Source organism: Anabrus simplex, chromosome 4, assembly GCF_040414725.1.
Source record: "Anabrus simplex isolate iqAnaSimp1 chromosome 4, ASM4041472v1, whole genome shotgun sequence".
In the NCBI taxonomy this organism is placed as follows: domain Eukaryota; kingdom Metazoa; phylum Arthropoda; class Insecta; order Orthoptera; family Tettigoniidae; genus Anabrus; species Anabrus simplex.
Window position 1 is genome coordinate 259,679,052 of NC_090268.1, and position 16,162 is coordinate 259,695,213.

A 16,162-nucleotide genomic window follows, 5' to 3' on the forward strand; every position below is an offset into this window, starting at 1 on the left:
TTAAACCATATGCATTTAACAGTTCTCATAAAATAATGCTTGATGATATCAGTAAAATATTTAAAAGTATTTTTGTGTTAAAAGGCATAAATTGTTATGTTTATGTTGGAATTGGAATATATCAGTATGGAAGCTTATGAAGTTTATTTTGTTGATGTAGAATTACAGTAGGTCTTCTTAAGTTTAAAAGAACCTGGAATGGAAAATAGAGAATGGAAGATGAGTGGATGTGCAGTGAAAGAATTAAGAGGAAATAAAAATTTAAAAATTTGAAACCTACAGACTTTCTTCCAGCCCCCATTATGGTAGTGAACAAGTGAAACGGTTGTCTGAGTGTCTGTTGTTATTTTTTATTTTTATTACAAGTTGCTCTACGTCGCACCAACACACATAGGTCTTACGGCGACGATGGGACAGGAAATGGCTAGGAGTGGGAAAGAAGCGGCTACAGCCTTAATTAAGGTACAGCCCCAGTATTTGCCTGGTATGAAAATGGGAAACTACGTTAACCATCTTCAGGGCTGCCGACAGTGGGGTTCAAACCCACTATCTCCCGAATACTGGATACTGGCTGCACTTAAGCGACTGCAGCTATCGAGCTCAGTAGTTGTTATTTGTTCAGGTTTGTTGGTGAGAGGAAGTGCAGTTGGAGAGGCGGTTGAGTTGGTTGGCAGAGAGCTTATTTGTTTTGCACGTGCTGTGAGAAGTATGATATTGATATTCACAAATTTATCGTATAATATATTAGGTTTTTCTGTAATTTCATTTAGATTGTACACAGAGTTGATCACTACCGCAACAGGGGCTGAAAAACAAAAGGTAAGCTTCAAACGTTTTAATTTTAATTTCTTCACTGCCATTTTCTATTTTCGATTCCAGGTTCTTATAAACTTAAGAACTACTTTACTCCTCATAAACAAAATAAATTTCACAAGCTTCCATACTGAAGGAAGATTCTAGTTCCAACAAACGAAGAATTATTCTACAACTCTTGTCTTTTAACATACAAGTACTTTTAAATTTTTTACCCATATTACCATCAAGCATCATTTTATGAAAACCGTTAAATGCATACAGTCTAATGATGTGCATCAATTTTCAACATTCATCCAAGAATGGAGAACTTAACAAGAAACATCAATTTACTTATTCACATATAATTTTAACCTTTGTAACTTTTAATGTACTATAATGATTTAACATGCTAATCTTATGGCTTAATTTTGAAAATATTTCAAACTTAATTGTATTTTTCTAGATGAAGTGAGTCTAACATATTGTAATGAATATCATGTCTAGGGCCTGGTTGTTAACGACCTAAAAATAAGCAAAAAATGACCTATAAAATGCTCCTAAAATTCTCTTAAAATGGCCTCAAATTAAAAAAAAAGACCTAATAAAAATTATCAATTTCATAATAATTGTCATTGGTTCATGGTTCACGTTTGTGGGTTACTGTAGTCACGTCCTAGTTCGTGAAGCATGGGCAACAGCTGAGTGGCCTGGTAAGTGGTCCTGAGAGTCCGGATACCAGTTGCTATGGAATGGGAGTGGGCATCTCGGACATATTCTGAGTCGTGGCCCTCCTTGTGCTCAGGCGGCTAGGACTATACAATTCACTGGTGGTCCATAACCCGTTAGAGGAGAGATTCTCACTTGGACTATGTGCAAGTTGGGCAGCATCCTGCTTCATGAATTTACCGAGCTCAGAACACTTTAAGCAAGCCTCAGACCTATGGGAGTAATGGAGTCCCACTCCCATTTGACAGGCGAGGGACTCCTTGGAAACAACTTGGCGAACGAAATGGAATTCGATGGGGAGCTATCAATATTAATGGGGCTTATGGAAGAAAGAAGGTAGAACTGGCTGAGTCAGCAAAGAGGATGCATCTGGATGTGCTAGGAGTAAGTGATATTTGGGTAAGGGGAGATAATGAGGAAGAGATAGGAGATTATAAAAAAGTGTACTTGACGGGTGTTAGAAAGGGAAGGGCAGAGTCTGGGGTAGGGCTCTTTATCAGGAATACCATTGCACGCAACATAGTTTCTGTTAGGCACGTAAATGAGCGAATGATGTGGGTAGATTTGTCAGTGGGAGGAATTAAGACATGAATTGTGTCCGTGTATTTTTTTTTTTTTTTTTTTTGCTAGGGGCTTTACGTCGCACCGACACAGATAGGTCTTATGGCGACGATGGGATAGGAAAGGCCTAGGAATTGGAAGGAAGCGGCCGTGGCCTTAATTAAGGTACAGCCCCAGCATTTGCCTGGTGTGAAAATGGGAAACCACGGAAAACCATCTTCAGGGCTGCCGATAGTGGGATTCGAACCTACTATCTCCCGGATGCAAGCTCACAGCCGCGCGCCACAACGCGCACGGCCAACTGTCCGTGTATTCACCATGTGAGGGTGCAGATGAGGATGAAGTTGACAAGTTTTATGAAGCATTGAGTGACATCGTGGTCAGGGTCAACAGCAAGGACAGAATAGTGCTAATGGGCGATTTCAATGTGAGAGTTGGGAATAGAACTGAAGGATACGAAAGTGTGATTGGTAAATGTGGGGAAGATATGGAAGCTAATGGGAATGGGAAGCGTTTGCTGGACTTCTGTGCTAGTATGGGTTTAGCTGTTATGAATATATTCTCCAAGCATAAGGCTATTCACCGCTACACATGGGAGGCTAGGGGTACCAGATCCATAAGAGACTATATCTTAACAGACTTTGAATTTAGGAAATCTGTTAGAAATGTAAGAGTTTTTCGGGGATTTTTCGATGATACAGACCACTATCTGATCTGTAGTGAACTAAGTACCTCTAGGCCTACGGTAGAGAAAGTGAAATCTGTCTGCAAACGAATAAGGGTAGAAAATCTCCAGGACGAGGAAATTAGAAGTACATGGATATGATTAGTGAGAAGTTTCGAACAGTAGACATTAAGCAGGTTCAGGATATAGAAAGTGAATGGGTGGCATACAGGGATGCTGTAGTAGAAACAGCAAGGGAATGCCTAGGAACAACTGTGTGTAAAGATGGGAAAAGGCGAACATCTTGGTGGAATAATGAAGTGAGAGCAGCTTCTAAACGTAAAAAGAAGGCTTATCAGAAATGGCTCCAAACAAGGGCCGAGGCAGACAGGAATTGGTATGTAGATGAAAGAAACAGAGCGAAACAAATAGTTGTTGAATCCAAAAAGAAGTCATGGGAAGATTTTGGAAATAACCTGGAAAGGCTAGGTCAAGCAGCAGGGAAACCTTTCTGGACAGTAATAAAAAATCTTAGGAAGGGTGGGAAAAAGGAAATGAACAGTGTTTTGAGTAATTCAGGTGAACTCATGATAGACCCCAGGGAATCACTGGAGAGGTGGAGGGAATATTTTGAACATCTTCTCAATGTAAAAGGAAATCATCATGCTGGTGTTGCAAACAGCCAAGCTCATGGGGAGGAGGAAAATGATGTTGGTGAAATTATGCTTGAGGAAGTGGAAAGGATAGTAAATAAACTCCATTGTCATAAGGCAGTAGGAATAGATGAAATTAGACCTGAAATGGTGAAGTATAGTGGGAAGGCAGGGATGAAATGGCTTCATAGACTAGTAAAATTAGCGTGGAGTATTGGTAAGGTACCTTCAGATTGGACAAAAGCAGTAATTGCACCTATCTACAAGCAAGGAAACAGGAAGGATTGCAACAACTATCGAGGTATCTCATTGATTAGTATACCAGGCAAAGTATTCACTGGCATCTTGGAAGGGAGGGTGCGATCAGTCGTTGAGAGGAAGTTGGATGAAAACCAGTGTGGTTTCAGACCACAGAGAGCCTGTCAGGATCAGATTTTCTGTATGCGCCAGGTAATTGAAAAATACTACGTGAGGAATAAGCAGTTGTGTTTATGTTTCGTAAATCTAGAGAAAGCACATGACAGGGTACCGAGGGAAAAGATGTTCGCCATACTGGGGGACTATGGAATTAAAGGTAGATTATTAAAAGCAATCAAAGGCATTTATGTTGACAATTGGGCTTCAGTGAGAATTGATGGTAGAATGAGTTCTTGGTTCAGGGTACTTACAGGAGTTAGACAAGGCTGTAATCTTTCACCTTTGCTGTTTATAGTTTACATGGATCATCTGCTGAAAGGTATAAAATGGCAGGGAGGGATTCAGTTAGGTGGAAATGTCGTAAGCAATCTGGCCTATGCTGACGATTTGGTCTTAATGGCAGACTGTGCCGAAAGCCTGCAGTCTAATATCTTGGAACTTGAAAATAGGTGTAAAGAGTATGGTATGAAAATTAGTGTTTTGAAGACTAAATTGATATCAGTAGGTAAGAAATTCAACAGAATTGAATGTCAGATTGGTGATACAAAGCTAGAACAGGTCGATAATTTCAAGTATATAGGTTGTATGTTCTCCCAGGATGGTAATATAGTAAGTGAGATTGAATCAAGGTGTAGTAAAGCTAATGCAGTGAGCTCGCAGTTGCGATCAGCAGTATTCTGTAAGAAAGAAGTCAGCTCCCAGACGAAACTATCTTTACATCGGTCTGTTTTCAGACCAACTTTGCTTTACGGGAGCGAAAGCTGGGTGGACTCAGGATATCTTATTCATAAGTTAGAAGTAACAGACATGAAAGTGGCAAGAATGATTGCTGGTACAAACAGGTGGGAACAATGGCAGGAGGGTACTTGAAATGAGGAGATAAAGGCTAATTTAGGAATGAACTCGATGGATGAAGCTGTACGCATAAACCGGCTTCGGTGGTGGGGTCATGTGAGGTGAATGGAGGAGGATAGATTACCCAGGAGAATAATGGACTCTGTTATGGAGGGTAAGAGAAGTAGAGGGAGACCTAGACGACGATGGTTAGACTCAGTTTCTAACGATTTAAAGATAAGAGGTATAGAACTAAATGATGCCACAACACTAGTTGCAAATCGAGGATTGTGGCGACATTTAGTAAATTCTCAGAGGCTTGCAGACTGAACGCTGAAAGGCGTAACAGTCTATAATGATAATGTATGTAATGTATGTATGTCTTAGACAAATAAATATGTGGTTAGAATAACTGTATTGTAAAACAAAGATTTTTAGTACAATTAATGTATTACTACTAAGTTATTAATCAATAAATTAACAATTATCACTAGGTCATTTTCATTTATACGAAAATAATGTGAAAAATATAATACTAACTAAACATACCTTAGTTACCAATACAATAGACCACCAGTTATCCCAAGTTATCAAAAGTGAAGGAATGGCAATTGTCGGCTAATACTGTTTTATACTTTGAAAAACTTCTCTTACTTCCACTGTAGTAATAGGAGCATATTTGAAAAACACTATATTTGAAAAACACTAAGTCACTGGCTGTTAAATCCTTTTCAGAAATGTCAATTCTGAAGTCTTCACCTGATAAAATATTGGTTATTTGACATACTATCTGATACCCTGGTACTTTTATCCAATACAAATTTTATTTTCTGTCTGACTGTATCCCTAATTTCACCTTGAACACTTCCTATACAATCTTCGGCATTCCTGACTAAATCTATTGATTTGTCCAATACCATGCCTCGTGCTTTTAGGCAGGTTATGGTTTGTGGCAAAAATGAAAATTTTGATTTTATGCAAGCCAATTTACCTTCCATGAGAGAATCAGAAAACAGGTCCTGAGCACTCCCAATTGCCTTAGCACCTGACCCATCAAAGCCATTCACTACTTCTATCTGAAAATTGTCACAGTAGTATATGCATGCACTGAACCAGGTACCCCAGCATGTTAAAACTGGTGCTGGAGCCAGCAAAGCTACATCAGGAGCTTTGTTTTCGAAATAGTTTGGGATGGTGCTTTGACAAAAATGTTCTTTACCATGGAAACTAGTCTATCTACTTCTGGAAATGTTGATCTGACCTCTACCATGATTAGATGAAAAGCATGAGCCAGACAAATAACATGCACCATCTTACTGTAAAATAATTTGATAGATTTTGCTGCCTTTACCGTGTAAGGCCTGCATCTGTAAGGAAGAGTAGCACGTTCTCATGTTGTATTCTGTTAGGCCATATTAAACACAAAAATTTATCGAGCAGTTTGCATATCTGACTGTGGTTAATCACTTCCAAAACATCTGATGTCAGAAGAAAAATTTGCCGGGGACTACTAGTTTCTAGGGTTCCTATCACTACATAACCTCCCTCTGCATTTGTAGTCTCGTAAATTGATACGTAAATTTTTCTCCCTTCACATATTCAGATTAATGTGTCTTCATAACATTTTGATAGGCAGTTTTTACGCAATGTTAATTCGTTTCGAATTGTATGACCAGTGTGGTGTTCAACAAATCACATAATTTAGGATTGTTTAGTTTTCCTAGTGGAATATGACTTGTTACTTGACGTCGAAGCAGTTTCTTTTAACAGTTATTGGGACACTTTCCTTTTGTTCATATTTTCAAGTCCTCACAAATGTTTTTCATGCCCGACATGTTGGTTGTATGGTGAACCTTTTATCTGTAGCAACTTTATTTTGCACACTTTACAGAAAAATACAGTTGCATTAGCTGAGAATGTGTTTTCACCGAACTCTGACACATACGGTTTTAAATGGCTTGCAGTTGACTGCTTTTGTTTTGGTATTTCAATACTGCACTGCACATCAGAACAACACACACCTTAAAAACCCTATAGTTGCTGGCTAATTGAGTGAATGATCAGAGGCCAGAGCTGCATCATAACTGTCAACACTTCTCATAAAGCTAAACTCGACACATTTGGCCAGGCTAAGTGGCTCAGGCGATTGAGGCACTGGCCTTCTGACCCCAACTTGGCAGGTTCGATCCTGGCTCAATCCGATGGTATTTGAAAGTGCTCAAATATATCAACCATATGTCGGTAGATGTACTGGCATGTAAGAGAACTCCTGTGTGACTAAATTCCGGCACCTCGGCGTCTCCAAAAGCCGTAAAAGTAGTTAGTGGGACGTAAAGCAAATAACGTTATTAAACTCAAGATAAGAAATAGCTAATGAAAACAGATGGGCACTGCACAACTACAGTATATGGGTTATTGAAATAATAACATTAAGTTATTTATTAGACCACCTAATCAATACAAAATCGTCTTGGATGATTTACATAAATTTGTTAGCTAATAGTGGTACATGTTTCGCCTTCCCTGAAGGCATCATCAGCCATAGTCTTAACCTTAAATTAAAAATAAGCGTCTAAATAACATGTAGAAATGAAATGAATTTTAAAATCTTGAAGAGATTTGAAGTAAAATAACATTAAAAATAACAATGATGGTTTGAAAATACAATGTGATGAGATACAATAGTGGAAGTATTAACAAAATTAACATTAGAAGGCTGCTAAAATAAGTACAATGGATAAAACAACAGATTGTTATACAACAAGTAGTAAGATTGCATAAAAGTAAAGTTGATAGTCTGGCGGTTATAATTAGACGATGGCGAAAAATCTTATATAATCAAAGTAAAGAAGAGAGAATAAAAGTCAAAGTTAGTCGAGAGATCCGAAGTTAATCATGATCTTGAAGATAAAAGACGAAAGTCAGATGCATATGGTGAAGTTGTAGAACACGTTGAGGATATGAAGTTGGTGAATAGAAGTTGAAGAACAGTTTCAAATAGGATCACTATGGACCATCTCAAAATTTGAAGTGATGTTCAAATGTTGTAAATTGTGAGTTTGTAGATATTCTAGTTGAAAAAGCATATAAAAGTGGAATCATTTGACGGTGACAAAGATAGCTTGTAATATTATGAGTTAGAAGTATTTGCAACAGTAGACTTCTTGCTACGTGTGTTATAACTGAAGTCTTCAGTCTCACAATTTACAACATTTGAACATCACTTCAAATTTTGAGATGGTCCATAGTGATCCTATTTGAAACTGTTCTTCAACTTCTATTCACCAACTTCATATCCTCAACGTGTTCTACAACTTCACCACATGCATCTGACTTTCGTCTTTTATCTTCAAGATCATGATTGACTTCGGATCTCTCGACTAACTTTGACTTTTATTCTCTCTTCTTTACTTTGATTATATAAGATTTTTCGCCATCGTCTAATTATAACCGCCAGACTATCAACTTTACTTTTATGCAATCTTACTACTTGTTGTATAACAATCTGTTGTTTTATCCATTGTACTTATTTTAGCAGCCTTCTAATGTTAATTTTGTTAATACTTCCACTATTGTATCTCATCACATTGTATTTTCAAACCATCATTGTTATTTTTAATGTTATTTTACTTCAAATCTCTTCAAGATTTTAAAATTCATTTCATTACTACATGTTATTTAGACGCTTATTTTTAATTTAAGGTTAAGACTATGGCTGATGATGCCTTCAGGGAAGGCGAAACATGTACCACTATTAGCTAACAAATTTATGTAAATCATCCAAGACGATTTTGTATTGATTAGGTGGTCTAATAAATAACTTAATGTTATTATTTCAATCAAATATCATCAATACGGACCAAAAATGATATTTATTACATGTATATGGGTTATTCCAAGAATATTTACGCTGACATGTTTTTTATAGTTTAGAAACACAGATACTAAAAAGGGGACTTTACAATGAATATTTAACCATATCTGATAATAAAAATGACCTATAAAAGTATGGAAATTTTAAAACAGACCTAAAATTGACCTAAAAGTTTAAAAATGACTTTATTCTGGAAAACGTCAGAAAAATGTATTTTGATGACCTTCAAAATCCTCACAAATGTAACATATTTACTGCAGAATAAACTTAATTGTCACTAACATAGTCTCTGAGTACTGATAAAAAATATGATTTTCATCAAAATCCAGGCCCTAATCATAACTGTTTAAAATGTAAATAGTCTAGTGAAGTATTGACTGGTAGACTGGTAACATTCATATTCTGTCGAGGAATAACAATTATATGAGAGTAAATATATGTTCATTAATAAACATATATTTTATATCATTAATTTTCTTATTTCTCCCGAACAAACAAATAGTAATGAATCTCCTTTCTTATTTACATACAAACTTAATATACAGCTTCTATAATACTTTACTAAAGTTTATTAGTTGTAACCTAAAGAGTTCCTATAATCCTAAGAAAATGATTAACATTTCATTAATAAACATATATTTTATATCAATTTTTTCATTCTCCCGAACAAACAAATATTAATGAAACTCCCTTCTTATTTACATACAAACTTAATATACAGCTTCTATAATACTTTATCCACCTATTGCCTTTCCTTGATGGATGCAGTACTTTAGTATCCATCTCTTGGCACAGGCCAGAGCAAAGTGTAGCTTCCACTGAAGTCCCAGTCTCATCCATGGCTGTGACAATATGGAAGCTGCTGGGGTATGGGTAGTGCTGAGTAATGACACTCGGAGCACAAATAGTGTCTGAGTGATATGAAAGGTGTTGCTCATAGAATCAGTCGTGCTGCAGTGGCACATTCTGGTCCAGTCAGGAAAGCAATGGCAAACTACCTCACTCCTCATCTTGCCTAACACGCCTCATTTCTGCTCTGCGATTGGTTTTTGGGGTTTCCCTATAACTGCATAACCTTTGGTGGTGCTATTTGAGGATCCAACCAGCCTCTGGGATGATGACCTATTTTATTTATTTAATACTTTACTAAAGTTCATCAGTGAAAACTTCAAAAGAATTGTTGCAAAAAAAAAAAAAAAAAAAAAAAAGCACGAACTTGTCTGCTGACAACAAGCTATTACAAAAATTGAAAAAGAAGAAATATCACTATAATTCATAATCTCACCTTACTTTGTCAAAGAGAACATTCTCTAGAAGATGCTGTCGAGTACGAGAATGCTGCACTATATAGGTGAGTAATGCTAGACTTTTCTTTTGATGTGGATAGTCTAGCACAAATGAAACATGGCGAAAGCCTGCAAGTAAGCAGGCAACCACACTTTCCAAACATTTCTTCAGTTCATGTTCCTATTATAAAACAGACAGATATGGTTAGTTACTAACATTATTAAACACAGGTGAACTACAGTCCTAATACAGAGGAATACAATTTAAAATACAGTAGGTCAGACTAACCAAAAAATCATAATACAAACTAATGCTTAAGGGAATGTGCAAATTGTAACAACTTGCACACAAAATGTCCAAGCAATTAGCATATGATGTCTACATTCTTTACGACAAACACCAGATAACTGATATGTATTACAATATACAACAGAAGTCCATAACAGCAATAATTCATAACAGAGAAAAATTTAGTCTCTATAGAGGACTGTTGTTTATATCTGAATTTTTGTGCAAGTCTGAAAAAACTCCACACACATTAAAATCAGTATGAAACGGCAATCACTTTGTTCAAAACTTGCATTTTTGGAGATGATTTCCACACTACGGCATACTCATAATTTTTCTAATTCCAATACTATGTGAATGTGAAATTTCATTCTTAAAAATTGTAATAGTATCACTCCATTCAAATAGCATCACTTAACCTAACTTGGATATATATATATATATATACCATGAAAACATATTTAAGCACCAGTAGAGTAATGATAACTTTTTTGCTATAAATTCAAATGGGAACAGCCTTTCCGAACTTTCTCCAGATGTGAAAAAACATGAACTAATCTCTGAAATCAGTGATTCACTCTGCTGTATCTTGAGGTGTATCACATTCTTACTTAATTTCAGTACATAGCATTAAAATTATGTGATTGTTTAATTAAACCCTTTGAAGAATCTCACATTGGGTTGATACATATTGACTTTAAAGAAGAATAAGTAATTAGTCCACGTTGGTCAATACATTACATGTGCCTTAAAGGAAAATTTTAATTCAGATTAAAGGTACATGTTTTGGCCCCATCGGCCTTCCTTCAGCCTTGAGAAAGAAATATGAAATTCATAGAACACTAAAACTCCATATGAAAGATTAATCTTGAAATGTTTTAACTTCTTGTAATGTAAAAAGGCATAACCAAAATCATACAGAAGAACATAATACAAGCACTCTCTTTGGAAGTCGTGATGATAGGTATCTAGAGGGCCTGTCCTTTTCCCTAGGCTTTCCATATATACTGTAAGTAAATTAGTAAGTAAGCAAGCAAGCAAGTAAGTAAATTAGTAAATAACTAAATAAATAATATGTACGATAGCATCAAAATTATCATCCTGTACACACATTTATTGTATTGACCAAGGTGGAATAATTACATATTTTACTTAATTTCAGCCCCTTTTTCTAACAAGTAAACAACTGCTATTGGCGATGTTATTTACACATTTATTATGAAAACATGTTCTCTTTCATTTCAAATTTTGTTTACAGAGCACCAGTCAAACGGTACTACTAATCTACTCCAACATTGCCTTAGGAAAAAACCAACTTCAAAAGGCGACGAGAGAGCTAACTAGTGCATACGGTAAGAAAACTACACCAATGATTGATCACGCTGGTGTGCATAAATATCTATAACGGAAAAAATGATGCATGCTTAATCACTCGTAATAATGGATGCATCAGTGATAGGATTCTCACTGTAACCGAGGGATAATGCAGTTTAATACAAGAATTTTCAAGGGACAGAAAAGACTGCCGTTAAAATGGGGTTCTCGTTATATGCCGTACTTGTTACAGCGGACTTCTACTGTGTCTGAATAGGGGCAGTTAACATCATGACTTTGACGGGCAAGACCAAGAAGCTTGGTTTATTGATTTTGAAGGAGGAGGACACAACCGTCCTCGAACTTAGTGAAACCAAATGGAGACGAAGAGGGGGGAGAAAACTGAAGGAAAGACACAGGCTGCCTTACAGTAATGGGGGAGGAATGATCATGAGAAAGGATGTTCTGGAATATGTGGAGGAGGTAAAGAAGATAAATGACAGAATGATCATAGGAAGGATCCAGTCTGAGGCAGGAAATTATATCTGTTCGAAGTATATGATCCACAAACAAATAATAAAGAACATAGCGTAGTCAGCTAAAACGATGATGAATTCCAAGCAAACTTGTAGTTTTACAAGACTGCTTACATTGAAATCAGAGCCAAGAAAACTCAAGTTTCTGTATATGTAGAATCTCAACCAAAGGGATGTGACTTTTCATCTTAAAAGTCACATATACATTGACCAGGATTCAAATTACAGCCGCATTGTTGAGAAGCCAGTGACTACGTCATTCAGCTATCGCACCCTTCCCAATGTACATCACCTTCAGGACAAAAACCCTAAACCCTGTATCGCCTAGGACCACCACCATCACCATCAATTCCCAATTCTAAAATGCTACCAACCTCTAAACCGCATTGTGGTACAGAATCTAAGTCAGAGACTTTCACCTGTGTCTGAGGGCTGATTTGAGATCAACTTAGACTATGTGAGGACATCTAACGAGCTACCAGATGGAGAGACAGTGGCCTCAGTCTAGAAAGCCAAGCCATAATCAGCAGGTCTTCAAGCTGAGCTTGGTATGGGTTTTTGTTCAAGCAGTTTATGGTTAACAACTGAATCAATATCTGATTTTCTAGATACAACAAATAAAATCAAAATGAAACGCTTATTTTTAAATAATTATGGAACATGAGTTTTGTAAGTCTGACAGGAAATAATACTAATACCAGCCAACCAAATTCACATGTGTATTTTTTATTTTTTTATTTCAATTTTTCATTTTTTTTCAATTGGGCTTAAACTTAGGGCATGTTAGATTACCGTATGTTGAAAGAACAAAGTGTCACTGTAATTTCATACAACCATAATAATCTGCAGAAGTGAATTGCACTCTCTCTTTCCTCAACCGTGAAATAAAATTTCAGGAATCCACAGTTCTGGCTACCACCCTGAAGTATCATGCATATACCTACCAAGAAGCTGTGGATATAATGAAGCAAGAAAACTGTTTCAATAGGAAAGAAGAGGGCCTGTATATTAGGAGAGTTTGGTGATTGTTGCTCTTTGTCAGACAGAAGAATGAAAGCACTCGGTCTCTCTGTGCATGTTCTTGGAATACCACCGAGAGAGGAGCAAGGTCATGCTGGGGTGCTATCAACTAACATTCTCGCTGCTATAAAAATATGAGCATCCACCAGCTCATGCCATTTCATTATGGAGCGAGCTACTGAAGAGTAGTTGAAACATACATGTGCTTAATGTCAACATAGCCTAATATCCTAGAGGATCAAAACTCATCAAACAAAGTTAGCAATCAAACAGAAAGTGCTGACCAATGTAGAGCAGTCTAATATACCCTAGACTTAAGAATGAATCCATTTTTAAACTCAGAATCTCAAAGATTATTAAGAGGGAGGTAAGTAATTTCTTGATAACTTAGCAACAGGATAGAGTATATGAGTGAAGAAGAAAACAGTAGTGTTCATTTTCTACAGTTGTTTCATACAACCGTAATAATCTGCAGTAGTGAATTGTACTCTCTCTTTCCTCAACCGGGAAATAAAATTTCAGGAATCCACAGTTCTGGACAGGGTTGTCAAAATGAGTCCTTTATAGATTAAAGAGTTGGCTGCATGGCATGAGTCTTGTAAGCTTGTATTTGGGATGCTGAGAAGAGACTCCACACCACCAGCAGTCCTGTTTATCTTTTTCACACCAAACATATCTTGAGACATGTGTGCTATCTTCCTCACCCTTGTCTATATCATTGTCCCAGTAAATCTGTACAAATTAGAGAGAGCAATGTTAAACAAATTACTATTACCCCCAGTCAAAACCCCAAATGAACCATGGTGACACTAGCGACCCCATAAATCCCTGGGATGAGCTAAAGGAAGTTTTTAGTTACACTTTTTAGGTTCATTGACAATTATTGTCCACCATTTTATTCTGTCAAGGAAATCAGCCTCCATTTGATCTCTCTGGAAAATTCTTTGTTTCCAAAAGTATTTTACCACCTGTCTCTCCAGTGAGAGCTTACTGTATTAAGCAATTGTTACAGCCAACACACCCTAACCATCTCAGTCATCTATTTTAGTTTCTTGTCATAACATATTGTTTAGATGATGTCTCCAGATGGAGTTTCCTTTAATTGGTCCTAGCACCTTTTAAAATACTTTAAACATTAAACAAATAGGAAAATGTCCTATATTTAGGGCAGGGCAATTCATATACTGGAGTAGGTTGGTAGCATTGTTTTGTTAGTAAAACATTCATTTGAAAAGGTAGGCTGTTATGCCCAGTAATGTTGAAGGGCTGGTACTTATGTTTATAATGGAATATTATTGGAAGGGGTGGAAATAGGGTTCTTATGGATCAAATGATCCTTAAAACTGAACACCTGCAAGAGTTCCTATTCATCATTTCTTATCCAGTATCATTTATAATTTGTTTGCTGTTCATTTGACAATCATTTAAAATAATTAGCCCCTCAGACCTTAACAACAACAATAATAATAATTTCAGTATGTATTATAGAAAATTTACCTCAAGAAATATCCACAACATATCCAAAAACGTTAACAACTTGCGTCTCTTGGCAGCTGGAATCTGATACTTGGTGCGGCCAGGTGTACTCGAAAGATGACATAAGCTTTCAAGAAAGGGCACAAGACAGGCTTCTGTGATGTACGGTGACAAAAGTAGAGGAGCCAAGTGATGGAAGAATGATCTTGCTAGACCCATCAACACTGCATCATTGGTAACTGGTTCTCTTCTTGTTTGAGGAAATTCCTTTTTATTTATCTAAAAACAATAATTTAGGGGAATTTGAAAATATTACCCATACACAACAGTATTAATATTGATTTCCAACTGATTATTGGGCACAGTCTAACAACAACAAAATTGAAAAAATTTGGAACCAAAATATAACATGACATAATAAATACTTTGCAAGCAAAAGATCACTGACCGAAAGTAAACTTTCTGAACATGAACAGTATGTTGATATATGGTAAGTTTTCTCAATATAATTCTTGAAAATGCCATTATTACTATTTTACACTTTTCTATGGAAAATGAAATGATATGTCGTATGGCTTTTAGTGCTGGGAGTGTCCTAGGAGACATTTGGCTCGCCAGGTGCAGGTCATTTTTTTTTATGGCCGTAGGCGACCTGATCGTTGTGATGAGGATGAAATGGTGCTGAAGACAACACATTCACCAAGTGCTTGTGCCAGCAGAATTAACTAATGATAGCTAAAACTCCACCCAGCCGGGAATCGAACCCAGGACGCCTGTGACCAAAGGCCTGTGCTCTAACCATTTTGCCATTTTCTAGGGAGTACTCAGAACCAAGTGTAAAATCACTATAACTGCACTGAGGATGAGGTTATATTCTGCAAACATCACTAGTAGAATAAATAAAATTATTTTAAGAATACATTTAAAGTACTGAAGTTTTCAAAATGATCCATACGCTTATAATTTTTATAAGAATTTTAGGGACAGCTACAAACTTGCTCGTTTAATATTTCGCTTAATATTCAATATTATAATTTTTATAGGAATTTTAGTGACAGCAACAAATTTTCCTGTTTAATATTTGGCGTAATATTTGACAAACATCTGTCCTGGTCTGTCTATACCGTAGCTGAGTTAGAAAGATATATAACTGTGTGTTTTAGAATAATTCATGAAAAATAAAAACCACTCTCGTCAGCTATAATCAAGACGTATGTTTTCAAATATTTCTATGATTTTATTTATAAACTATAATACACACAACTTGAAAAACTATTGGATATTGTACAGGTTAGTGAAAACTACTAGGATGCCCTAATAATATTATCAGAAATATTTTTAAAGTTTGTTATAAATAGAGGCATGACTGTTTCCACATTAACGATAAATGTGACGAAAAATTATATTTTGAAGCGATGAAGAGCATGAAGGGTTGATGGATTTTATAGTAGTTTTATGGTTCAGGTACAATAAATAAAGTGATCATAGAATCAGTTGCAAAGATCGGGTGAATGACAACTCTCACAGTGCACAGCAGACCTGACGAGTTTGAGAGTTTTGGAAAATAACATTCTAATGTGCAAGTTTTGTGATGTGATTATCAAGTGAGAGAATCAAGATATTGCACCAAAACATCATTTCAATGATGATGATGATGATTATGATGATGATGCTTGTAGTTTAAAGGGGCCTAACATCAAGGTCATCGGCCTCTAAT

The 16,162-nt window shown here is 36.3% G+C and overlaps 1 protein-coding gene across 3 annotated transcripts in view; it reads right to left on the reverse strand.

The window, feature by feature from the left end:
* The window catches only part of LOC136871866 (E3 ubiquitin-protein ligase RNF123), a 320,579-nt gene that overhangs the window by 222,457 nt on the left and 81,960 nt on the right, over positions 1-16,162 (reverse strand). For all 3 annotated transcript variants that reach the window (XM_067145510.2, XM_067145511.2, XM_067145509.2), the window contains exons 7-8: positions 14,467-14,724; positions 9,810-9,991 (exon numbers count right to left, since the gene is read on the reverse strand). In XM_067145510.2, the coding sequence (XP_067001611.2) occupies positions 9,810-9,991; positions 14,467-14,724 (440 nt within the window). The remainder of the gene's footprint in view (positions 1-9,809; positions 9,992-14,466; positions 14,725-16,162) is intronic.